Genomic DNA, 25,696 nt, shown 5'->3' on the forward strand with positions numbered 1-25,696 from the left:
GGCTATTTGTACAAAGCCCACTTCAAAGGTCCCTCCACCTTTGCTCAGGTTTTCCACATGCCTCACCAAGGGATCCTCTGTCCTGAGAAGTCAGTGGATCTTCTTAGCAAGTGATCTTATAAACAGCTCTCTTGCAAATAAGTTTATCTTTTCATTAACCCTCAATCTTAAGATGATGCTTAACCCCAAGTCTGTGCTGGAAGCCTTTCAATCCACACCATACCCTCCAGCAAGAAGCCAGCTGTATATTCTGGGGCACTGATAGTGCCACCACCCTCCTCTCCTGGCAATTCCACACTCAAAAGCTCTCAGGTTTAATGTGTGGGGCCCAAAGCTATACTGCTGACTGCACCAGAAGCACCTGCTTCTGCTCTGATTTCCAGTAGCCACACAGGACTCTTGCATATTTTGCAGTTCTCCCATCTGTTTAATGCTCTGTGCCTGCTTCCCTGAACACATCACCCCAGACTTCTCTGAACCACCTTGGCAGAGCTATGCCAGCAGAGCTCTGTGCTGTAATTATGCTGGCCACTCCATCCCATTAGCAAAGCCAAGGATGACTCACATCAGCCTTCTGCATAGCTGTGTCCAGCAGGAGGGAGGTAGGAGGTTATTGTAGAGTCCTAAATCACATCTGGTTTCCTAGTAAGGCTGGACAAAAAAGCAGACTTGGCTCAAACCCTGTGCAGGGGAAGTGTGGATGTGGGGAGGGCCCATGTTGATAAGAGGAGTGTGAGCTGCTACAATCCATCTTTCTGTGTCTCTGCCCATGTCATTAATCGGGCATCAGGGTCCTAATCCCAATACCAGGTGAGTGATGAGGAGCTTTACCACAGGACTGGCTTGGGCACAGTACCATGCCCTGTTGTCCCTGGCTCCCACAGAGGCCACACCTCTGCCATCGAGGTGCCTTGCAGCAGTTCCAGTCAGGGAGGCAATGGCAGAGAAAGCAGACACAGCAGTACAAATGCCTCCTAAAGTGCTGGCAGAATTGTGCAGCAGCATTCTGAAGGCAGTATTTCTGTGGCTCAAACACAGGTCTGAAGCATGTTTTTGGTGACTGGTTGCACAGCAAAAAGCTGGCTCTTTGATGCAGAACATCCGTGCAAGATGTTCATGTGCTGTTCAAACTACAGAATATTTTGATTCAGTTCATACAGGAAGTATCTTGCTGAGAAAACTGTTAGTAGGATTACACAGAACCTTTTAGTCACCTGTCCATGGAAGCACAAATGGCCTGGGGCTGGGAGGGAAGCATTTGTATCAGCATCCACTCTGTGGAGGTACTGTGAACCCAAACAGATCTTTAGGATGCTTCATTCTCTCTCCAATCCCTCCTTTCTCTGTTGTCTGAACTTTGAGCAGCTCTGCTCAATTAAACCCTTTCTGCATCTTTCTGCACTCAGGGTTCAGATCAGCTGACCCACCCCAGGGCTCACATGTGGGCAGCTCTAAGCCATGGGATGTTCCCAGTGACCAGCCAGAGCCCTCCAGAGTGAGGACAGGAGTCCCTGCGAGGACGCACACCCCATAGCAGCCATGGACACAAACAAACACGAAGGTAAAGCATCCTCTTATTTCACTTCTTGCTAGTATGAAAGACAGCAAGAGAGAAATGTGCTCTCACAGGACCTGTCTGCTGGCCACCAGCCAGGCCCCTGAGAGCATCTCTCAGCCATGGCAGCTGTGGGCAAATGTTCAGTACTTTCAGTTTCTTAGAAATACCTGGGGATTGATGTTTTTGTCTCCTATTTTAGAATCACCTCCCTCTCCTCTCTGGAAAATAGTCCTATGGCATATGTAATGTCCAGTGTGGGAAGTCATTCCTTTTCTTGCCTCGTGCCTCACTTCTGCTTTAGGATGTAGAAAGACTTCTGACTGTCCAAAGCTGTATTTTACATGAGGGTGCTGTGATGATGATCTGCTTCCCTCGCCCATGTGCTTTTTAGCAAGGGGCTCTTGTTTGTATCAGTGCCACAACCCAGATATCTGCACCAATCCCAGTCTTGCAAGCACCAAGATGTATCCAGGCCGCATTGCTTGCATGCAGTCAGTCCTTGCTAAGGTTGGCTGCATTCTAAAAAGTCTGCAAAGCTCAAATCCAGGGTTTTAGTGGTTACTGACTTCTTTCAGAGGAATGTAGTGCTTGCTTTCCACCTCGAACCCATTGTGCTTTGCCTTGCCACCTCAGAGGCACTGTGTCCATATGGTGAGGAGCTCTTGGAACTACGAGCAGGGGGAGCAGCTCTAGGAGTGTCCACAGATGTCAGCTCAGGAGAGAGACTGGGCCACCTCTTTCCCTTTGAAAGGTGCTTGGTGGTGCCAGTATTCATGGCATAATTAACAGAAAAGTTAATTTTTCTATTATTATGATTATTCTAATTTGATGAAATTAGGTCTGTGTACCTAGACTCTTATACTACAGCAGGCTGAAAAGGAAATTAACTCAGGAATTTTTTCCAATTAATTGGTATGCCCTCATGGGCTGCAGATGTTCACCACAGAAATTGGGAGATAACCACAAAGTCTCTTGTTTCCCACAGTGAGACTGTGAGGGGCCTCCCCTGCTCCAGCTCTTTGCAGTGACATTATAGAAATGATCTGGGTTTTTACTGGGCACATTCAGAGAGGGCTCATGGCAAAGGCAGGAGGTAAAGTCACAGCAGCAGTGATCCCCTCCCCACTTCTGGTCTTGCTCAGGAGCAGTTCTTTTAGTATATCCAAGGACATTACAGACTGATCCACAATCAAATCCACATGAAAGATCCCTACAGATTTCTGCAGGACATGGGTCAGGCTCTCTGTGTTATGTATCAGATTGAAAGATGCCCAAAGAAAATTTGAGGAGGCTCTTCCTTGCTGTGCTATGCTTCTACCTGACTCCTCCAGTCCTTCACAGAGCTCAGCATTCAATACACCCACCCATGTTGTAAAAACAGCATCCCCTTGTCCTCCCAGCACCTAGTTTGTGTTGTACTATTAATTCAGGAGCTCTTGCTCGCTTTGGGTCAGTCCTTACTATGCCACAGCAAGAGCCCAACAGAACTGGCATGGGCCCCAGTTTCCATGCTTCAGGAGATCACTGTACACACAGCCTCAGCTCCAGGCATCATGAGAAAGCTTCAGCTCAAAGGTTGATTCCTAATTCATGTGGTTGCAGACATTGGAAAAAAAACCAACCAACCAAAAAAAAAAAACCAAAAAACCAAACCAAAACAAAACAAACACCTGGAAAAAAAGAACCAGAAAGGCCAAAGCTGAAAACCACCTGTAATTTAAAAGTTGAAATGTGAGACTTGGTGCAGGGTGATGAGTTCTGACTCCAAACAGCTGGCAGTTTATCTATTTATTTCTCCCAGTCAGCCTGCTGCTTCTTGTTTTCCCTAGGAAGCATGGGAGGATATTCCCCAGGGGGTCAGTGTCTGACCCAGCTACTCAACCCCACAGCTGAGAGAGCCACTAGTGCAGGCAGGAAGTGGCATGTGAGCAGAGAGGAGCACACAGCCTCTCTGCCTCTTCCTTCTGAAAGCCATTGGGGAATTTGCTCAAGTTCCTTTGAATCAGGACAAATCCTAGAGACCAGAACAGGGCCATTTCATAGATGTCCTTGCTGGTAACCCACATTCCCCCTCAGGGGTAAAGATATCAGAATGTGGCTATGCCTTGTATAGCTCTGACTTCCAGGCTTCAGCTTTCCACTGGCTGACTGTGCAGAGTCCTCCCTGCATGCATTTCCAGCCTCTGCAGGGCTGGATTTCTGTGCTCTTAAAGGCCCAGGTTGGAAAAGCACCAAGCATCTGCAGCCAGCACAGAAAGAAGGAGCTTGGCTTCCCCTGGAGTTGGGCACGGGGTTACTGGTTGTGTCTGTGACTTAACAGCACAGATGAGTGAGGCTGATCCTTGGAGGCAAGAGAAAACCCATCTTGTGAAGTGGCATTCCCAAGGGGAGGCAATCCAGATGAGGAACAGAGTAGCATGGTGTTTTCTGGGAGTGAGATCCAGCCAGGGAGCCTGATGGTGGGAATAACACAAGGGCCATTGGACTGCAACTGCCTCAAAGTGCAACGGCAGCACAACCAGTGGTGATTTCTGTGATTTCTGTTGGACAAGTGAAGGTATCTGCACAAGGCAGTTGAACTACATGACCTTAAAAAGGTCCCTTCCAACTCAAATGATTCCATTATTCTAGGATAAATGCCTAGAGATAATGTCTCTGCAGTGTCCAAAATACTTCTGCAAAATAGATATAATCTTGTCCATCAGCTAAGTCTGTTTCAGCAATGTTAAGTTGTCCAAGATCAAGTGGGATCACCCTACCACAAACCCCCAGGAATGACAAAACCAATGAAAAAGTGTGATTTTGGGAGGTTAGAAAGGACAAGATTACTGCTTGGGCTGCACTGTGACAAAATATAACTTAAAATATACAGATAAGGTATTTTGCCTTTTGTAGAGGTAATAGAAATATGCACAGATATAGTAGAGGATAAAATTGACTGTTACAGTAGAGAAACAGATCACTAATGCTTTAGGACAAAAAGAAACTTTTTTACCTAAGACTGGTACACAGAAATAAACTTCACAGGGAGTAATTTAGTCCTAATTGAACATAGAAGCTTTCTCACTTCCTTGCATGGATCAACTCTGGCCAGACAGGACAGCAAATAAGGTGAATTTAACATCTGAATTTAGGTGAGTCATTTCTATTTTATAATTGCAGTATATTTTACAAACTATATGGTGTTCAGACCTCCTAAAGCGAGACTTGAGTCCTTTAAAACTGATTTGTTCCTGTGGCGGGTTTAGTTCCTCAAGAGGGACCTCAAACCCTCTGTTCCAGTTATTTATAGCAGCCATTATAAGTCATTTTAATTGACTGAAGTTCTTTATTCCCACAGGAGGGACTGAAAGTGTGCCTGTGAGTACCCCTGCAACACAGATTTCCCAGGTAAAGATGAGCAAAATGCCCTAAATAACTCCAAGAGTTTAAAGAGTTACTAATATATAAGCAGTAGTTAGAAATCTAAATTAAGTTGAAGGAAAAATGTAGGCATTTACAAGGAACATGGCAACCAAAATGTGCACACTGCATGAATAAATATCACATATCTTGGGCCTCATCTTAAAAGACCTTTCAGTAAAATTTCTCTGCTCACAACCAGTTGTATTTAGAAAGGTGATTTGTGAGCACAGCTAATTAAGCAACTGACATCATTAGCACCAATTAGAGAATGTCAATTCACTGGGCTGGGGGGAGATTTCCTGACTGAGCTTTGATGAGCTTTCAGCAAACCTGATGAACTGTCCCAGGAGCAAGGATCTGTTGACTGACATGGGCCAGCGGTGTCTTATGCAGTAGGGGCCCAAGTCTTCTGTGGGGTTTTGGGTTGTCCAGGCACGCTCACAGCTCCTCAAACCATGGGGGGCTCTTGCCTGATAATCCAGAGCAGCCAGAGTGTTGAGTCTTTCTGCATGTCTTTGTCTGGCTTCCCAGCCAGAAGCTTGGAAACCCTGGTGATCAGTTCCTCCTGAGCTCTGTGCCCTGTCTTTGGGCTAACATTTTTGCTGCTATTGGACACCACAGATGCTGTAAGGCTGTCTATTACTACAGCCCAGGGAGTATCCATCCTGTAAGATGCAGTTTCAGCCTTTCCACAGTGATGTTTCCTACGCATTTCCAGTCTGCAGGAAATGTGACAGAGTTCTAAGCACTTCAATCCCTGGTCTGGTTCAGTATGGAACCATTATCTGAGAGAGGAAACATACTCCTGAAGTGGAAATCCAGATTATTTGAGACCTCCCTTGTCACCATTGCAACACTAATGCCTGTAATTGCTTGCAAGTGCACCATGGCAAGTGCAGAAGGCACTGCTTTCCATGAACTACCCAGCACTTCTGTCATCACATCCTCTTTCCCCATCCAGACAGCTCCAAGGGCCCAGCCCAGTGGATCCAACATGCACGTGGGACTGTGTGCTGGAAACACCATGCACACATGTTGCTTTACAGCTGACACATGGGTACCTTAATGAATCCTTAAATGTCAATCACCAGCTGGCTCTTCCCTTCTGCTTCAGCAAAGGCCCTGTGGACAATGCAGTTACCAAAAGGGACTGCACCAATGTGGAACAAGGGCTGATGTGTACCTGCAGCCCCTTTAATACCTTCATTGTTCTCTTCTGTACTCTGCTGCTCTGACTGTATTCCTACCTAGGAATGTATATCCTTGCCTAGGAATATATATGTCTTGTATACTCCTAGGACCAGCTTCTTTACCACTGTAAATCACTGCAGCTCTGCTGCTTTCCTGCTGTGAGGCACTGCAAGCCTTCCTAATGCTTGGCTGTAGGAGTGCTGCCCTTAAGCACAGGAGTTAGTAGCTGTTCTAAAAATTAGTTGTTTCCTGGTAAAAACATGCAGCATGCAACTCAGAAAAATCAGATCCAGGGTCTGTGTCAAACGCTGGACTTTGTGCTTGGATTTCAAGCAGTGTCCCTCTTTTGAGAGACACAATATCTATTTACTTCTTCAGACCAGCCCCAAAAGAGGTGCAAAGTGATGGACAGTAGATAAGTTGGGGGAAGCACCACAGACACTACTCCTTCATGGCCACAGAAGGTTTTGCTCTTATCAAGGATATATTAATAATGGCAGAATTGTTTTGTGCAGTATTTCTTTATCATGAGCCTGTTTTCTACTGGTTTTGACAGGCTTCAGCTCAAGGTCCCAGACAGCAGGTCCTGTTCTAGTGTAAGGACTTAGGCAGCTGCGAAGGTCTGAAGGTGAAAATGGCCATCCCTTTGGAGACAGAGCCCTGGAAAGCCTGGCCAGTGCTGGGGGAAACCTGTGGGAACACAGCTGCTCAGAGAAGCAAGGTCTCCTTCTCATGCTTTTAGTGGCAGCCAGGACAGTGACCCAGCTCACCAAGGCTCTGCTGCCCTCTTTCCATCCCACTCCTTCCTTCCATAAACCATCCTCATCTGCCATCCACAATCATCTTCCCTGGGCTGCCTCAAAGCCCAAACAAAGCTTTAAGCTGCAAGGACAGTCGTTATCTTTTACAAATGTCTCAAATTGCTGGCACCCACCAAGAGAGGGAGGAGACTGGAGTTTTGCTGCCTCGGGTCCAGGAAGCAACATCAGCCCTGTGCAGCCTTTGTGAACAGCATGGTTTTTCCACACAGAGCTGAAAAACATCAGGGCAGCAGGTGAAATAGGAGTCATGGGGCCCAAGAAAGACATAACCTACTACGGACACATGGCACTGGATGCCTCACTGCTTTGCTTTGTCAGATTTGAGGGCCACACTCCAAAGGCAGATGGGTGCTGAAATCTGTACCTGGTAATAAATTATTTAGGTGCCTAAATGCTTTTTTTGAGCAGTTCTTGGACAGGTTTGAAGGACTCCCTGTGACTGTGCAGATTCATTTATCCTCTAGGCATTAGTTCAATTTAAGTTATTGTTTCCTAAATTCTGCAAGTGTTAAATTACATTAATTACAGTAATTACATTTACTCCCATGAATAAGTGAGCTGGGGCAACACATTACAGTTTAACTCTTGCTGTATTACAAAATCTGCCTTTTATTGGTATATGTTGCACTTAGAAACTTTAGAAACACAGAGTTGACTTGACTTTGCAGAGGGTCACAAACCTATGAAGTACCTCTCTGGTCCTGTAGGCATAGGCCATTCCTGTGGAGACAGAGCCCTGTCACTTGGCCAAGACATGGGCAGGGCTTGATACTTCAGTGGCTTCCACCTGTTTTAACAGCTTATGGGATTTAAAGGATGATTTTCTACAGCTTGCTTTTAGAAATGAGCTCAAACTAAAATCCATAGCTACACCATGCTTGGCAAGAGTTTAAAGATAACATGCTGTTCCTGTGCCACTTCACTTGATTTTGAGTCAACCCTGCATCCAATGCAACAAGAATGTATTTCCTCTCTATGCTATCCTGACCTGCTCAGGGTTTCAGCACTTCTTGTTCCATCATACAAGCTCTGTGGCTGGTTGGTGTTTCTGGCTGCATTCATCCCTCAAGCAGCAACACAAGGATGCATTTCAGTGTCTGAAACAGCCACTGCAAGCTGCATGGGGCTGAGGAAGGATATATGGGGAAGGAGAGACTCAGGCTGGGCTCTGGAGCACTGAGATGGACACACAAAGAAACTAAGCTAGCACTGTCACCACAAAAGCAGAGATTGGCCAACAGCAAATCCCAAAACAACAGGTCACTGTCTGCTCTTAGATGCAGAGGATATTTTGTCCAGCCTCTAATCCAAATCTTTCCTTTTGTTGGCTGACCTCTGCTTTCACAGAGTGTTTCAGTGCACAGGGACACCAAAGTCTCTGCAGTGGTCCATTTTTTGCTGCCTTGCAGTTTCTTACTCTGAAACCACAAGATCAGCAATGATTCCCATCCCTATACCATTCAAAGGATCTGTGTAGTTTATCCCCTTTCTGGAAGTATCTGAGGAGGAGATGGCCAAGCTTGTGGGCAGAAACTTTTCATTTTTGGCTTATTCTCCCCAGACTATGTTATCTCCAGGGCCAGCTCCAGGACTGCTCCACTGCTAGCAAGACTTGGGGCTGTGATATCTCCATCCTGAAGCAGATCTCTAAAAGGGATAAGCATAGGTTAGAATGGAATAGCATATTCCAGTTGGAAGGGACATATCTGGCAAATCAACCCTTTTCACCTGGAGGGCAGTGTGTGATGCCCAGCCCTGATGCAGGCTGGCAGACAGTCTGTGCCTTGGTCTTGTCAGCTCAGGGAGGAAGTGTGTTGAGCAGGGATGGGAATATTAACATTTACAGTCACAGTACTTTATAGCCCTCCCTCCCCCTTCTCCAGGCACATATGTTAGGATGTCTGATGATGCCATGACCATCTGGGCTGAGATATCAGAAGCAGTGTGGTCACTGTCTGCCCTAAGCACCCCTCTAACCCTTCAGGCTACATTCACAGGTCACAAGGTGACACTGCCAGGAGGGTTGGGGGAAAGGGCTGAGCCAAGGAGTCTGGAACTCCAGCTGGCTTGGGGACTCAGAGTTGTCATCCTGATGAAGGAATATGTCCTCAGCCTCCTGCTCCCCTCTGCACTGTCCCAGTGCCTGTGGTTCCTGTCAGTCCCACTCCTCCTACCCAGGCACTCTGGAAATGTGTGTCCAGCCAGATCAGAGTGGGGGCTGCGGGGTGAGCGCTGGGGTAGGAGTGGGGATGGCAGGCAGACATCCTCTGTAAAGACACTGCCAGTCTTGACCAGAGGAGGCTGGTGCATGCCATTGCCCCGAGGTATCGGAAGCCATCTCTGCTCCATTTGCAGGACTCAAGCGCCTGAGTTCCCGGGGTGGCTCTCCGCTTACCACCAGTGCTCCTGTTTTGGACTCAGTTTATAACCAGATGTTAGGCCGAATTTCTGTTGTAAAGGTAAAAACCTCTGTGCCGAAGCGCCTTGGGCCGCGACCTCGCTGTGGGCTTTGTGCAGGCAGGACGAGCGCCTCGCTCACAGCAGTGGGGGCAGAGTCCAGAGTCACCAGCCCCAGCTGCTCCCAAGAGGGTATTCCCTGCTTAGCCCTCTGCCAGCGCTGATCCCCCCTCACTGCCCACCTCCACACCTGCCTTGTCTGCATGCTGTGCCAGCCTGGCTTGCCCCAGTCCATCTCCTGCTTCACCCAGCTATCACTGGCTGCCTCCAGCTTAGGTGGTGAGCTCTTCCAGCAGCACCAGGGCCTCTAGGGACAGAAAATAGAGAGAGTGGGCACAGCGTCACTGTATGCCAGGGGAAAACCTCCTGTTCCCTCCCCAGCACAAGTTAGAGCTGCCTCCTTCCATGGAAAGGGCCCGTGGCAAAGGACAGAACTTCTCCACAGCCCTTGGAGAGCGAGGGGTTAGATCTGTGTGGGGAGAGTACCAGGCCCACGAGCACGTGTGGGAGGAGAACTTGCTGAAAACCAGACATGTTCTTGATTGCTCAGCTGCTTTAATATCAGAGATTAATAATCTGGCTGCTGTTATTGCAAACTTTCTTGGCACATTTCAGGCTGTCCTCTCCTACTACAGGCTGACAGGCTGCAAACTGCCAGGGAGCCTGGAAAAACTCAAAAAAGTTTTTAAAAAAGTCTAAGAAAGGGGCACATTGACTGCCCAAGACAAACACCTACTCTGTACTGAGGCTGCAGCAGGGGCCAAACCTCTCCCCATGTTTCCCAGCCATGAAAGGAGGAGGAGAAAGAGGACAGCACCTTACAGGATGGGTTACACCCAGCCTTTGTGACCCTCGGGAACACAAACACCTGAGCTTGGGAGGAGGGACTGAACCCACCGTGTTTGTGGTTGCTGTAGTTGCAGGCATTAGCCTCTGAGCTGAAGGCGGGTTTCACAGAAGCAATGCAGGAGCTGTCACGGATCCAGCATGGAGAGTATGCCCTGGAAGAGAAGGTCAAGAGCTGCCGCTGTGCCATGGAAGAGAAGGTGGCTGAGATGAAGAATTCCCTCAACACATTCAAGGTAGGAGTGTGACCTGTGGGGAAACTGCATACATTCCACGTGAGAGCTTGTGAGGCAGAGGCAAACATTCCCCTGCTTCCATCAACACTTCCTGTTTGCAAAGAAAAGGAGCTGGCAATTGTTTTGGGTACACCTGGGGTACTTCCTTTTGGGTCTCCCCTGACTGCTCCAACTCAAAAGTAACCCATACTCTGGCCTATTTAGCCTGCTTGACTGGCCATGAGGCAGTGCTGAGGGTTACCTGGGCACAAGCAGCCCTTGCTCTGGGCTACACATGCCATGGGTTTATGGCTTGTTCATAGGCTACTGCTGGGCCACTGTCCCACACCTCTCCCTGGGTCAGGCCTCCTGCATTTCCTGCGAGAACCAAAGCCACTGGGGAGCAGCAAATTAACACAAAACTGTAAAGCCTTTTGAAGTCACATTTCCACACTGCTGGGAGGAAGTGCTGCCTGGTTTGATCTGGCCCAAGAGGATAAAGACAAAAGGCTGGAGAGACAGCCTAGCAAGAAGGCTTGATGTGGACTTTAGACCAGCCAGCGTGTCCATGCAGAAACTGGATGACGAGGCAGGCAGAGGAACTCTTTTATTGTTCTTATCGCAAATTTTCCCCCTGGGGTTTTGCTGAGTCAATAATACCTTGTAAAGTTAAAGAGGGCTGCTTACTGAAAAAGCCCATTACTAACCCTGTGACAGGGAGACAGATGGCACCAAGCAAAAGGAGCTCTTGGTGCCAGACAAGCAAGGGAGACAACAAAAAGGACAAGGGCGTATGGGAAAGATCTCAGAGCAACCAGACACAGGGTTATCTAGGACATTGTCATAGGGGAAAAGGGGATTCAAAATGCAGATACAAATAATTAGGCAAGCAACAGAAGGGGCAAAGACTGCTGTCCACCTGCCTCATGCCCATGGTGGCCATTCGAACACTGGGCTCCCAGTGAAGCCTCCTTGCCTGGGGAAAATCCTTTGGTTTGCATGACACTGTTGAGTATTTCTCCTCAATCCTGCTGCTCATGTTCATGAAACCTGCAGGAACTTCATGCATCAGAGATCTACATCTGATAAAGCCTTGGCTGAAATGGCTTGAGGGAGGATGGACAGGGAGGATATGGAGGGCCTCATTTCCTTAGGAAACCAGGCTAAAAGGGCAGATCCATGGCCTGACTGGAAAAAGTTTATACACATGAGTGCTCACACTGGGATCTGAACCAAGTGCAACATGTGAATACACATGCTGGAAAACTGCAGAGGGAAACGTGCTCCCTAAGGTCCACTTCCAAATGCCATTAAGGGCAGGAGCCCCAGTGCTTTTGACTGGTGGTGGGTGAAGCCCTGAGTCTCATCTCCCACCAGTGCCTCAATCATGTGGCACCACACTGGCATGGGCAAGCTGTCTGTAGAATTAAGGATCACCACATTGTGTCACGTTGTTCATGGCATGTGTGACACATCCTGGACTTGCAAAGGAAGAGCCTCAAATCACAGAGCCACTCCCTCCCCACAGCACCCTGAAGCGCCTTTTGTGCACACCAGCCAGCATTCAGAGCTGTGCCACCTAAGGCTGGTGGGCACCCTGGGAATGCTGTGCTTTTGCCTCTTTCTCAGGAGGAGCTCAGCGATGCCAAGTCAATGATTGAAGAAATCAGTGCCAAGCAGGAGGAAATGCAACAGAAAATTGAGCAGCTGCAGCAAGAGAAGCGGCGGGAATCACGGAAAATGAAAGCTAAGTAAGGGCCCAAAGCCCAGGGTGCTGAAAATGCTAATTAGCAGTGGTGTCCATTTTGTTCCTTTCTGTATAGCATCATTTCTTAATTTCTTTCCTGGCTGGACATGTGTATCAACCCTGTTTATGATCGGAAATGCTTCAGTTCACCCCAGGCTTTTAGACACACACCCCACAGAGCAAAGACAGAAGAAAAATGCTAACACCTCACTGGGATTCCAACAGCGAAACAGCCTGCAGCAGCTCCCTGGGGAACCAGGGCCTGGCAAAACAGAGACCCACTAAAGACATGCTGGGGCTGTTGAAAGTCAGAAGCCTCCATCATTCAGACACCAGCACTGCAATTTCCCCTTCCAAGCTTGCAGGACTCAATGGGCTCCTGATGGTGCAGTCATGCTCTGCTTTCCTGCCACCAGCTTTCTCTCCTCTTAGCAGAGTCAGAGAATGTTTGCACACTGCTGGGCCACACTGATGCTGTGATGAAGCAGATGGTTGTCCAGCTTGGTCCTAATTAGCCTCCTTCTGAAAACAGAGTTTTGCTCATGAGTCTATACAGCTGCCTTGATGCAAACACTGCAAATCTAGGCTAGCCCCTCAGCTAATTAAGCTATTTAATTAGATTAAATATGCTCTGCAAAAGAATAGATCTGAAATAACCTTCTCCTATCGCCAGTGGAAGTTATTTCCAGAACATTGTTCATGAACTGCCAATTCCATCAGAGCCAGCTCCTTTCCTGGTGTCTGGTAGAGTTGTCCTATTTCTGACAGTGTTGGCCACAAAAGTAATGTAGGAGCTTCACCTGTAGCATTCAGACTTTCCAACCACCTCGTTCTTTGTGTTTGCAGAAGAGCACAGAAGGATGACCACGGGTCACAGACAGTGCCAACACCTCTCCAGGGCAGCCCATTTCGATCCATCAACCTTCCAGAACCTGTGCTGATCAATGAAGATTTTACGAGTCTTTTACACAACGTGACTTATGAAAAAGGTAGGAAAGAGAACAGGCAAATACAGTGCCTGCCTCAGGGAAAATAAAAAATCAGAAAAAGATCACTGGGGTAACCACGGTTCAGGAAGTATTTGCTTTGGGAATGCTGTCTCAACAGCCAAGGAGCCCTCTCCAAGGAGAGGGATGCAAGCTGGATCTTCATTCCTGTAGTGTCAGTAGCAGAGATACAGAACCAAATAGAGACTGTTGATAAAAATCCTGGGTTTGTTTTTGTGTGAGGGAGGAGGGCACAGGAAGGAGGATCACACCTTGATGGGGAAAACACTGTCAGACACTTGGAAGTTGGAATCAGAGAAAAGGTGATGGACCAGAACCTTTCATTCTATAATTAAGTTTGGGGGTCTAAACTGGGCTATCACTCTCTTGCTGTTCAGATAGGAAGATAATAAAAACATATTCAGTTAAAATGTCAACAGAGGCAGAGATTAGATGAAAACCATCTGAAAACCAAATGTGCTGTTTTTTATCTGTTTTGCTCACAGTCGTGGCCCTCCTCTGCCCTACACCCTGAGGTGGTGTGTTAGCCCTCTCCCTCACATCCCTCTTGCACAGCCACCTTTCTCATCCACTTCTCCCATTGCTCCTTTCTGTCCAGTCTCGTCCCTCTGCTCTTCAATACGCTCCTTTCCACTCAGAATGGCAGCCCTGTCTCTGTGTCAGGTCTCCATCCTCTTTGCTCTGTGTGGGGTATCTTCTATCCAACATGCACCTACATGCCAGGAGAAGCCAAGACTGCTCACATTCCTCTGCAGTCACACAGCACTGAGCACAGCAGGGACCTCACATCATCTGCCTGCAAGTGCCACTGAAACGCAGACTGTGACAAGAGCACAGCAGTAAAGATCCTCCCTACTGGAGAGTCCAAAAGGGTGTTTTCATAGCAAAACTGTGAAAGACTAGAGGATTTAACCCTACTGACAGGGCCTGGCAGGAAGAAGCAAGCTCTACAGTTGCCCTCTGTTGCTGAAGTTCTCTTTGTTCTTCAACAGTGTCTGACACCAGGATCATGCCCATGGGAGAAGGAGGTGTGAAGGTCATAGCAGGCCCAGGTAAGAAAATATCAAACATCAGAGGACAGCAGGACAGTGATTCAATTAGAATGCTTGCCTTACTGTACTGAAGAAATGCTTTCAGGGAAGGCATTTCACAGGGATGTCTTTCACTCTGCCAGGTACCTCCATTTTCCTATGCAGTTGAGATATGAGGACAAACCTATGTCCCTGAAGTGTCTCTGATGGTCAGTGCCAAGGATTTGGCAGAGAAAACCTTTCTGCTGTTGCTTTCATGGACTCTAAGTGTTTTTGCAGAAAGGAAGAATTGAAGCTTCCTGATGTAGTGAGAGCACCACTTTTCCCACTTGGGAAGAGATGGTGTTTTTCTTCTCTAACATTTGTCTAATTTTGGATCTTATTTGGCTTGAAAATAAACGCTGGAAGAGTGCAAACCTTGTTCTGCTGAAGAGCTCACCAACTTCACTTCCTTTGTAAATTAACTCTATAAGGCTACAGCCCTTGTGAAGCACAAAGAATGCTCCAAATTCACCTTCCAGTGCTTCAAATGGATGGAAACACAGGCTAGCTGCCTGCTGCAGCAAAACCTGTCAGAGAGATGCTGAGATGTCAGAGTCCATAGACCTGTTTCTCGTTGCAGGAGCAGCCATAGACACAGATGACAGCCTCAAGCCTCCCCTGGCAACAGAGGGGCAGTCAAAAATGCATCTGCCATCAACAGTATGGAAGCAGCCCAAGGACACCAAGGACTGGGGAGATGAATACATTTCCAAAGAGCAGCCAGAGAGAGGGAAAGACATGGGCCAAAGCAGATACAGCTCAGCAGACAACATAATATGTGAACCCTCTTTGGCTGGTAAGGAGTAGAAAACTCTGGCTAGAAAGGCTCAGAGCTGTTGTGAGCTGGCTGGTGATCAGCATCCATGGAGGGAGACACACAAAGCCAGTTTCTGCTGCTGGGGGGAATCTCTCAGGGCCTCACACTCCAAGACCTCTGGCCTTTGTTGGGCTGTGTGACTGACAGAACCACTTTGTACTCAGGACATCCCTTCTCCTTTCCAAGACCTGTCAGGTTCAGAGTACTGGTGGAATTGCAGCAGTGTAGTTGATTAAGTGGGTGAAAAACACAACTTCTCATTCTGCAGGGGTTCTTCAGGATGGGAAACCCTGATATGAATTGTTTTGCCTTTGCATGCTTGTTTTGTTATTCTTAGAAAAATTTGGTATTCATAGGGGGAAACACATCTGCTTTGGAGCTTTCTTAGCAAACTGGGGCTCTGGTCATGTCTGGGGCATGCTGTAGCATCAGGGTGGAGTTTTACATTTTGGGGAAAGAAGACACAAAAAGATACCACTTTTAAACAAGTTTCTCCTTTCATGATCACTTCACCAGTCTAACATGCAGCTATCCTTGAGGTCAGTATTTTCTCATTTTTAAATTTAACCATTATCTTCTGGAAGCCAAAAGGCAGAACATCGCCTTGGAGCTGCTGGAGTCAGAAAGGAAGTACGTCATCAACCTTTCCCTAATCCTGAAGATCAAGGCCACACTGCAAGGGCCAGATGTGAAAAGAAGCACCAAAGAGAGAAGGTATTTGAAATAATATGTGCTCCGTGTTTTGGGGAGTTTTCTTCAGTCAATATTACTTCTGCATTATCCCCTCACACACTTTTCTTACATGCACACAGAGATCTTTGAACACTTGTAGTTGAAAACTGGAGGTACTGGGAGAGTTTTGCAGTCATTTAAGAAGTTCCTGCCTGTCCTTTGCATCTTGTCCACCATCTTCATTCTGATTCTGGGTGAAATCAATGTGAAGTGGCAGAAAGGCAGTAGCACATTTTGACCAGCTCTGCATCAGTGAGCTGTCTCATGAAAAGGCCTGACAAATGGGACAACACAGAAAGCTGGGGATCTCTCCTCCAGGCTCTCAGGGGGATGGCTCAGGACCATGGTCCTGCATCATCAGCCACAGCAGCATTGCCTGGGGCTTTTTAGTCCTGCTAATTCTGATCAGCTACTGAATGCATTGCAAGGAAAGCCTAAGGAGCTTTCCAAACACTTTATTAATAGCCAGCTGGTGAGGGAACTTGCATGTGCACAGCAGCCAAAACAGCCTCCAATGCAGCCAGGATTCCAACCACAAGAGTTAATAACACCTGCACAATGATAGCAATAATAGATGTAGTCAATAATACATGTGCAAGGCTGTGCTGACCACTCAGGAATGCCCACTCCAGCAGGATTCACTTATTAGAGATGAGGTTTTGCTCTGTGTAACCAGTCTGATTTGGTCTCCCATCAGCTTTTTCCCCAACTCTTTGCGGTTCCTGGTGCAGCAGCACGTGGATTTACTGCACGCTCTCCAGGAACGAGTCCTGAGCTGGCCACGACAAGGAATCCTAGGAGACATCTTCCTGAAGCTGACAAATGATGAGGTATGTTAAAGACCTCTCTAGAATCTTCTGCCATGATTCATGATGTTTTGTTGAGGCACAGGTGGGCAGAGACACTTTGCAGCAGAAGGGCTGTGCAGCTGTGGCCTGAAGGGTAAGGCCTTTCAGCAAGCCCCCTTGGAGCACAGTCCTGGGGCATGGCAGCCCCTCTGTTGTTCAGGGATCCCACATGCCAGACCCACCTGTGGGCAAGCAGCCTCATAGCACAGCTCCATAAACTACATGAGACCCAGACCTGCTTGCAGGAGCCACATGTGAGCCTAGACAGCTTGAATGGCTGTATTTCCAGTGAGGGTGTGAAAAGTGAAAAGTGCTTATGATGCTCCCCTGCCCCAATACACCTTGCTCAGAGTTCTGACAAGCAGGTGGGCAGGCAGAGGCCCACATGATTTGTTGCACCCACTTCTGTTGCCCCAGTGAGCAGCAAGGATGTGTAAAAACTCACCTGATACTTTATAAATTTTAGGAGTCTTAGATAAGAAGAGCTTCTTACTGCCCAGCCTCTCTACCCCTCCCCACCTGCAGTATAGCTTTACACACTGTGCTCAACAGCTGAACACATCTTATTAAACAGACTTTCCTGAGAAGTTCCAAGCCCTGGAGGAGTAAAACAGCAGTTCTGCTGCACTGATGACCTTCCAACAGTGATGGTGGGGAATCAACAGTTTGGCTGGCTCTGTGACCAAAAATCTCTGTTAAGTTTGTTTGTTCTTTTCTCTTTTGTAAGAATAATTTTCTGGACTACTACGTTGCTTACCTGAGGGACCTGCCAGAATGCATCTCTCTGATCCACGTGGTGATCCTGAAGGAGGTAAGCTTCCTGCCTGCCTCCCAGACACCTGATGGCAACATGCAAGCCTGGATCCCTTCCTGTTATGCCTACCCATGACAGGACTCTCCTGCCAATCCACTTGTTCTGTTTCCTGGAGGTTGCCGTGGCTGACCAGCACCTACAAAAGGCAGCTTTAACACTTTCCTTGCTGTCAGAAACCAAAGCTGCTTTTCTGCTGTGCCATGAAACACTATCTCAGATTGAACCTCCCAAAAGCTTGTCTACACACATGACCTTTTCCAGGAACTGTCTCCTGAAAAATGGAGGACTCATCCAAACAGAGGGATCAAGACCTTTATAGAGAAAGGAGTCTTCACTTTCAGCTTCAGCTATTTGGTCCTGGATTCTTGGCTTAAACTTGGAAAGTTAAATAAAAAAAGTAGTCTAAAGTGCAATAACTGAATCACATTTGCTTGCTTCCAAGGTATTTTAATTTAGAAGTCATATCATTTTGTTCAATTAATTTGAGCCTAAACTAAGAACTTCATTCTGAACAACAGTGTCTTCTGGGGGTTTCTTCTGGGAAACTTAACTAGTGCACTTTCAACCTGCCTCCCTACTTAATTAGGCTGAGTGTCCCTAGTAGATAATCCCCAACCTAAATGCCTGGTGTGCCTCTGTGAACTGTTGTAACTCCTTACAGCATAACTATTCATTAAACCACAGAACCATCTGGAAGCAGACATGTTTTATGGGTGGAAAAGACTCTTAAGTCTCTTTCTCTGTTGCAGGTAGAAGAAGAAATCAAGTCTGATCTCTACATTCTGTTCTTTCACATAGTCCAGCGAATCCCTGAATACCTTATTCATCTGCAGGTAGGGCCCCAGGATAGAAACTGTGTTGTTGAACTCTTATCACATTAGGTGACACTTAACTCAGAGCTGGTGTTTGGGCCTCTACAGGTACAGGGTCCTGACAAAACCCAGAGGGCTCTTTGAAGAAAAAAACAAAACAAAACAAAACTTTGAAAGGGAAAGCCAGCTAGCAATATCTTAAGTTGTGTCTTTTTCACATGAGGCTTGTTTATATTTGCCAATTTCTCCAGCTGACCTGACAGAAACACAGCTTTTGTCCCCTGGGAAGCCAAAGGCTCTGCTGTCTGCTGCTCTGGGAAAACAGGAGGCCAGAGATGGGACACATCTGAGAGGGCTTCTAGGGCCCAACAACCTGTCCTACAGAGGGATGGCTGATAAAGAGTTCTGGTTCACAGAAGGCTTATCTGAACTGTACTGAAACATTTCAGACAAGGCAAATACACAGAAAGCAAGCCCTAGAAAATCAGAACATTGGTTTATTCACCCAAAGCTAAACTCAACCAGTGCATCACCCATACATCCAATGATTACATTTACAGTGGCCCCTTGTGCATTTGCACTGGACTATGGGAGGCAGGCCCCATTCAAGTCCCTCAGAAACTCACTGTGCCTAGAAAAGCTCCCCCAGGGCAGTGCCTTGAGCACTCCAGAGTCCTAATCCATGGTTCCAATAGTGCCTTCTCCCCAGAAAGGCTCAGGACAGCCTCCAAACAGCCTGCTCTCCTCTGTGCCTCAGAATGTCCTGAAGTTCACGGAGCAAGAGCACCCCGACTATTACCTGCTGCTGGTGTGTGTGCAGCGCCTCCGGGTTTTCATCTCACACTACAGCCTCCTCTTCCAATGCAATGAAGACTTGCTGATACAGAAGAGGAAAAAGCTGAAGAAGTAAGCAGAACATCAGCTCATTCTCTCTGTCACCAGGGAAGGGAGGGGTGGGGGTAGCCTGGCAAACAGGGAGTTTAGGTCCAGGCAAGATTAACAGGCACATTGCTCTGTTGAAATAAAACAAAGCCCTTTGCACCTGAATGCTGGAGAAGAACAACTATTGGCATTTGCTCTCCATCCAAACTGAGGTCAGATTTAGGGTGGGCCCTTCTGCCTAACTCTGACAGCGAAAGAAAAATCACTTCTAAATCCTTCTAAACATAGCAGCCACATGTTTCATGGGATGATTTGATTTGTTAAGCTGGTGGCAAAGTCACTCCCCAGTGGGAAAACACAGAGGGATTTAGGTCTGGCAGCTCCAGGCCGTGGTGAGGGTGAGGACTGTTTCCCTTATGGGCTGAGACTCCAAAAGAATGGTGATATTTTACTGGGGGAGGAGGTGGGAGAAACAAAAGCCTCCCATAACCTGTTTGAGATTAACTATGACAGAAATTACCCCGAATGTAGATTTTCAAGTTGCAGTTCAGAACAATTCCTTGAAATCAAGGCTTTTTACTAGAATCAGAATCTGGTTGCCTTTGCTCCTTGTGATGATTTACTTGAGGAGTAGGACAAGATGAAATTTCAAGGGAAGCTTCCAAGTATGGAGGGTGGTAAAGGGCTGGAGCAGATTGCTGGGGAGGGACTGCTATCAGGAGAGGTGTTGAGAACACCACAGAAAGCAGGATGCCCTGCTGGCTGGAGCAGACTAGGTGGAACAGGCTCTTCCTTGGGGTGGGCAGAGGTGAATGGGAATATTAAGGTCCCTCCCAGTCCTTTTTTCTGTGATTCTACACGCTCGTGCTCATTCCCTGCCTTATTTCTTAGCCCGACGATGGATTTCTCCTCCCTCAGGTCATCCCTGGTGAAGCTGTACAAAGGTCTCACCTCCCAGTGTACAAGCCAGGAGGTTTCTCCAACACCCAGTGCAGCATCAATGCGGGACAGTGGGATCCATACTGAAGAGGCCATACAGTCATTCCCAGCAGCACCTTCCTCTGGCACAACCACCCCGTAAGCCTGTTGTCCTCATGGGCAGCTTTAGAGTAGGCTGAAAACTCTCCTCACCCACACCATGCCAGTGACACCAGGCAGCTACAGGCTGTCATTGCCAAAAGCACTCCCTGTATTTGGTAGAGAGATGAAGGGCTGGCTCCATCCTGCTATCCCCCACCGTGTGGTTTACAAGCAGGGAACGTTCCAGAGCTCTACCCAGGGCTGCCTGCTAAGGCAGTACATCAGGGAGGACATGAATTTGTTTAGGCCTGACTGTGGTGTGCACAGCAACACCCTGCATTATTCACTGTCAACATTACTAGAGCTGGGAAACAGGACCAAGATCTCAGAGCAGGGAAAGAAATGCTTTTCCATACAGCACATAACGGAATTATGTGATTCACTATCACAAGATACAAGTAAAAAGTGGGTTCAAAAAGACACAAGACTAAGTCAAGACAGGGCTACTGGTAGCACCTGGAAATCTTCACAGAATCACAAAATATTCCGAGTTGGAAATTACAAGAATCATGGAGTCCAACTCCTGGCCCCACACAGAACCATCCTCAAGAGTCACACCAAGTGTCTGAGAGTGTTGTCCAAACACTTCTTCAACTCTGTCAGGCTTGGTGCTGTGACCACTGCCCTGGGGAGCCTGTGCAGTGCCCAACCACCCTCTGGGTGAAAAACCTTTTCCTGATATCCAACCTAAACCTCCCCTGACACAATTTCAGGCCATTCCCTCTGGTCCTGTCACTGGTCACCAGGGAGAAAAGATCAGTGCCTGCCCGTCTGCTGTCCCTCATGAGGAAGCTGCAAACTGCAGTGAGATCTGCCCTCAGTCTCCTCCAGGCTGAACAGACCAAGTGCCCTCAGCCACTCCTCGTGTGGTTCCCCTTCGGCCATTTCCAGCCTGACAGGTGCCAAAGGAGATGATGATCAGAGAAGCATGATAGACTTGCCTTTATTCTTGCCAGTAATTTGTGGCTATCGTGCTTTCTTAACTCATTTGATACTGACAAGAGTTTGGCTGCATCATTCCCAGTCCCCCTCTGTTAGCAGTGTTGTAGGTCAGTCCTTAGCCTCCTCCTCCCCGGACTGCCCAAGCCAATCTCCCTCCCACAGACAGCTTGCTCCAGCCCTCCACCTTGGTAGCCTCAGCTGGCACCACCTCCACATGCATCCCGAACTGAAGACTCAGCTGGAACACAAGGAGGGCAGGAGCCCTCCAAGTACTCCTGACACATTTTGGGGACAGAGTCACCTTACCCAAGAGAGAAACCCAGTCCACCTGAAAAGACAACCAGACCACAGGAAAGTGAGGCACAGCTACATTACAGTGAGAGAAGGAAAGTTAAAATCTAAAATGCAGATGAACAGGAGAGAGAGATGGAGCAGTTGGCTTCTCATCTCAGTTTCTATTAATTTCATGCTGCAGAGTACAAAGGTCAGCCAAAGTTACTGGAGAAGCAGCTCTGTCTCTCCAAGTTTGGTCCTCCTAACCAGACAGTTTCTGTAAGAGACACCTCTGTTATTGTTCTCCAAGACAGGAGAGAATCTTTTGGCCATAAAATCAACACAATAGGGCTGGGGAAGTGAAGGGGTGGAGGGGATTTGTCATGTGTCTCTGTCATCCTTTAGTATTCCACTTCCGTCTGTTTTTTTTGTTTTGTTTTGTTTTTTATTTTTAAGGCATTTGATGCCGCAGATGAAGAAACCCCAGCCAGCCGTGATGGAGAACATCCAGGCTGTAAAGCCCCCTGACTGGGAGATGGAAAGCAGAAAACACGAGAGGCCAGAGAACATCCTTGCCTCCTCTCAGCTGACAGAGCAGGAACTTAAGGCCTTGACAGCCCCCTTGCAATCCATCCCCGAAATGGAGTATGAAGCGCCACCGGCTGATGCGGTGGGGAACACCGAGAGAGCCATCAGAACCTCTGTGGAACTGCTGCAGGATTCCAGGAACTTTGCACCAAGCTATGAAGAGTTTGAGTACCCTGGGGAGGTTTTCACCATGCCAGGCCCCTACGAAGACGACACCTTCCAAAACCTCGCTCTTTTTGAGAACTGCTCCCCGGCCTCTTCCGAGTCCAGCTTGGATATTTGCTTCCTTAGGCCTGTGAACTTCACCTCAGAACCGGAGAGGACAGACCATGCCTTGCAGCCACTGCCTAAGAGCTGCACTCCTGTGAGCAGCAGCACCTACAAGCGTGAGATGTTCCACAGCAAAGGGAAGCAGCTGAGCAGGTCCCTGAAGGAGCTGCCACGGAGCGCGGAGGGCGTGAGCACCAGACTCTACAGCACGCGGAGCAGCAGCGGGAGCCGTCTGCAGCAGAAGCAGGACAGGAATGTTCAGCCTCACATGATCTCAGCCTCATCTCGAAGCTCCCAAAGGAGCTACTTCCCCCCACAGAGAGGAGCGGGTGAAAAACCGAGCTTTTTGGAAGTAAGGAGGCTTAAATAGGAGGAGGAAAAAAAAAAAGGCACATGGTGGTGCAGCAGCAGCAGCAGGAGAAAGATCTGAGATACAGTTAGAGTAGAACACATCAAAACAGCTTTCAACACATTCCAAGTCCTCAACTGCATGTACATGCCCAAGGGAGGGACAAGACACTCGTTTTCACACACATCTTCCCCAGGGACAAGCACGGGGTTGAGGTGCACAGCTGGCTGAGCTAGAACACCCTTGAGACAAGGTAGCCTCTTGTGTGTCTCCACCTGTCACTGAGCTTCCTCCCCAGGTGAATGTTCTGAGCAGGTCACAAAGTTTACACAAAGCTGTTCAGAATTAGTGCTGTGGTTGGCACCCAGTTTAAACAGGTGCCTTTCCACCTGCTGTGAGGAGTGCTGGGTAAGTCATGCCGGTGTAAACCAGCATGACTTGGCCAAGCTCAGCCCATTTACACCAGAAGGGATCTGTTCCATAGGTTTTGTTTCTCCTGTATTTGTTGCCTGGATTGTCCAGACCCATGCCAAAGTCTGTGTGAGAGCAGTCAGAGTCCAGCAACTGTGTCCCTCAGGTGGGACATGGCAAACAGCATGGTAACCCTTCAGGGACACCTGCAGGTCCTGCAGGAGCAATGTTTCTGTAGTTTGCAGTGGCTGTTCGGAGTCAGCTTTGGGCTGTCACAGCCAAGGGTGCTCTGAGGTGCTTAGATAGGAGGCTGTAGATGCAGATGATGATGGGAGGTAGGTTCCAACAGCCTGACTGACAAGGCAGCGAGGAAACTTCCAAAGAGAAGGAAAAAAAAGCCTAGTGAGTGAAGGAGGTGGTAGAGGGTTGAACAGGGGAGATGAGCCGTGGGGACACAGCCACCCCAGAGAAAGAGGCCTATGAGCTCTTAGGCACTCACCTGCACAGAACTATGGCCCACAGCAGGGTGCAGATGTGGAGCTTGTCTAGAACTGCAGGACATGTTCTCCCCCACAGTGCAAAGGAAATCACCATGGCAGTGGTGGGCAGAATTGGAGAAAAGGGTCTTGTCCAGAGTCTTGCTTAGAGGAGCTTGGCACTCTCCTGAAAGAGGGACAGATCTTTTAGTAGCACATTTACCACAAGGTGTGTGCGCTAATGAACCTTTTGCCCCACAGATATAAAATCATGCAGCAGCAGAGCCAGCAGAAGAGACTTTCACACTTTACCACAGCTCCAAAGCCTGATGCCTCCCTGCCCTAGGGGAAAGAGGAGAGGGTGGGAAGTTCTTCCAACTGCCCAAGCTGGCTTGCTCCCTCACTAGCAAAAGAAGCTAGTGAGCTTCCCCTAAACAAAAAGCTTAGCAAGAAAGGCTCCAGTTCCCTCTAACAATGCTTATCCTTCTACTCCTCTGTCACTGCCTCAGCCTTAGTGCCAGCAACAAGCTCTCTGCAGAGGTACCAGTGTTGTTTCCCAGCCTTGTCAGCACCTCCTGATCCACCAGGTCCCTCCTAGCGCAGAAGTAGAGAAGGGAACAAGAATGTGAGGTTGCAAATGCTGGTTAAATTGTCTTTTCCCTTTTAGGAGCTCCATGCAGAAGACAACACCAGGTTCTGCCAGAAGGATGACAATGAGCAAACATCCTTCAGCGACCACAACCCGCGGCACGAGCCCAAGGGGGGGTTCCGGAGCTCCTTCCGCAAGCTCTTCAAAAAGAAATAAGCAGCCCCAAGAAAGGCAGGCCACAGCCAAAGCACAGCAGTGCTTCCCCAGGTCCCCGAGGGTGGAGACAGACAGCAAGGCCCCAGGATCCCCTGACTAACACAGAGGGTGGAGGGTGGGGGAGAGGAGACTCTCACAACTGCCTTATAAATGCATCCTGCTCTTCCTAGCACAGGGCAGGGCCAGGCTTTGGGATGCAGTGGAGCTCAACCAGCAGGTCCAATAAGCACAGGAACTTGCTAGCTTTCATCCCTACCTGACTGAACTTCCCTCAGATTTGGAAAGCTTTGGCCAACCCCTAGTATCTTCTCCTCCCCCTCATCCCCCAAAACTGCTTGATTTGCCATGCATCTTTGCTGCTTCTTCAAGGCAGGTCTTATTTGGGCTCACCCACAACAGAAAGGTTACCTTTGCAGTCCTGGCATCCTGGCCAGAAGTCTAAAATTCCCTTCTTTCTTCTACTTTCCAAAAAAAATACACCATCAAAGATGTATTCCAGGAGGCCAGCTCGCATTACCCAGGTGGTTTGAGAGGGTCTAAGAAGCGTCAGCTGAAGCACCTGAGCATTGCACTGCCTAATCAGCAACATCCTTTCTTTTGGACTTCCATCACTCGCCAAAATCCCATTTCACCTTTTATGTGAATGCAGTTTTCCTGAATTGTTTCCTGCTGTAGGAATCACTGCTTCTGCTCTCAGAACCGCCCGTGTCTCCAGGCAGGTGATGAAGGCTGGGCCCAGGGCCTGCCACAAGAGACTGACTCTTCTCCACCTTATCCCCAGTGTGGATCAATGCAGATGCTGGTAGTGCCAAAGTGTCCTGGCTCCTGGTCTGTAACACACCTGGAGCACACTTTGCTATCTCTCTGGCCTGACACCTTCATGAGCCCCATCACATGCAGCTTTGGAAAGGTTCCTCCAGCTAAAAACTGAGGCACTAGGGCAGGAAAGTTGATGGTGCACCATGTTCAGAGTCATAGCCCTCCTTCTTGTGCAAGATCAGCGAGGCTGCACACAGGCCACCCTCCTCACACCTGGACATGACAAACCCTCAGAACCTCTGCAGAAGACTGAGAGAAGCTCTGCTGTGGTACCCGTGTCACGCACCAGCAGCGAGAGCACCACTGGCACAGTGCTGTTACCAGTGCAGTACTGCTGAGCTCTGATGTCACCTGAAGCTGGGACCTTCTGAGGACAGTTTCAAGAGCAACTGTGGTTTTATCACCTTGTTTTGACAAGCCTGGGACACTGGTCTGTCTAAAGGACAGCTCCACCTTAA

General features: G+C 48.3%; 1 protein-coding gene and 1 long non-coding RNA gene across 2 annotated transcripts; one reads left to right on the top strand and one right to left on the bottom strand.

The window, feature by feature from the left end:
- The first annotated feature begins 1,302 nt into the window (after window positions 1-1,302).
- ARHGEF33 (Rho guanine nucleotide exchange factor 33) lies at window positions 1,303-24,585 on the top strand. The gene is made up of 15 exons (XM_033513233.1): window positions 1,303-1,561; window positions 4,899-4,948; window positions 10,350-10,514; window positions 12,123-12,244; window positions 13,087-13,229; window positions 14,240-14,299; window positions 14,901-15,116; window positions 15,722-15,851; window positions 16,567-16,699; window positions 17,445-17,528; window positions 18,281-18,364; window positions 19,101-19,249; window positions 20,144-20,302; window positions 21,977-22,730; window positions 24,282-24,585. The coding sequence occupies exons 1-15, from the start codon at window positions 1,540-1,542 to the stop codon at window positions 24,417-24,419; spliced, it is 2,409 nt and encodes an 802-aa protein (XP_033369124.1). The 5' UTR covers window positions 1,303-1,539; the 3' UTR covers window positions 24,420-24,585.
- LOC107201827 lies at window positions 21,601-24,288 on the bottom strand. The gene is made up of 2 exons (XR_004496678.1): window positions 23,638-24,288; window positions 21,601-23,512 (listed from the first exon to the last, which is right to left on the bottom strand). It is a non-coding gene; the product is annotated as an uncharacterized LOC107201827 (long non-coding RNA).
- Window positions 24,586-25,696: the final 1,111 nt, after the last annotated feature.

The sequence above is a fragment of the Parus major genome, chromosome 3 (assembly GCF_001522545.3).
Source record: "Parus major isolate Abel chromosome 3, Parus_major1.1, whole genome shotgun sequence".
NCBI classification, from domain to species: domain Eukaryota; kingdom Metazoa; phylum Chordata; class Aves; order Passeriformes; family Paridae; genus Parus; species Parus major.

What these genes read in the sequence shown, in the direction of transcription:
- ARHGEF33 (XM_033513233.1), top strand. Translation starts at nt 1,540, where the DNA reads ATGGACACAAACAAACACGAAG. An exon ending in ATTCCCTCAACACATTCAAG is followed by an intron (nt 10,515 to 12,122) that starts GTAGGAGTGTGA and finishes CCTCTTTCTCAG; the next exon opens with GAGGAGCTCAGCGATGCCAA. An exon ending in AGAAGCACCAAAGAGAGAAG is followed by an intron (nt 15,852 to 16,566) that starts GTATTTGAAATA and finishes GTCTCCCATCAG; the next exon opens with CTTTTTCCCCAACTCTTTGC.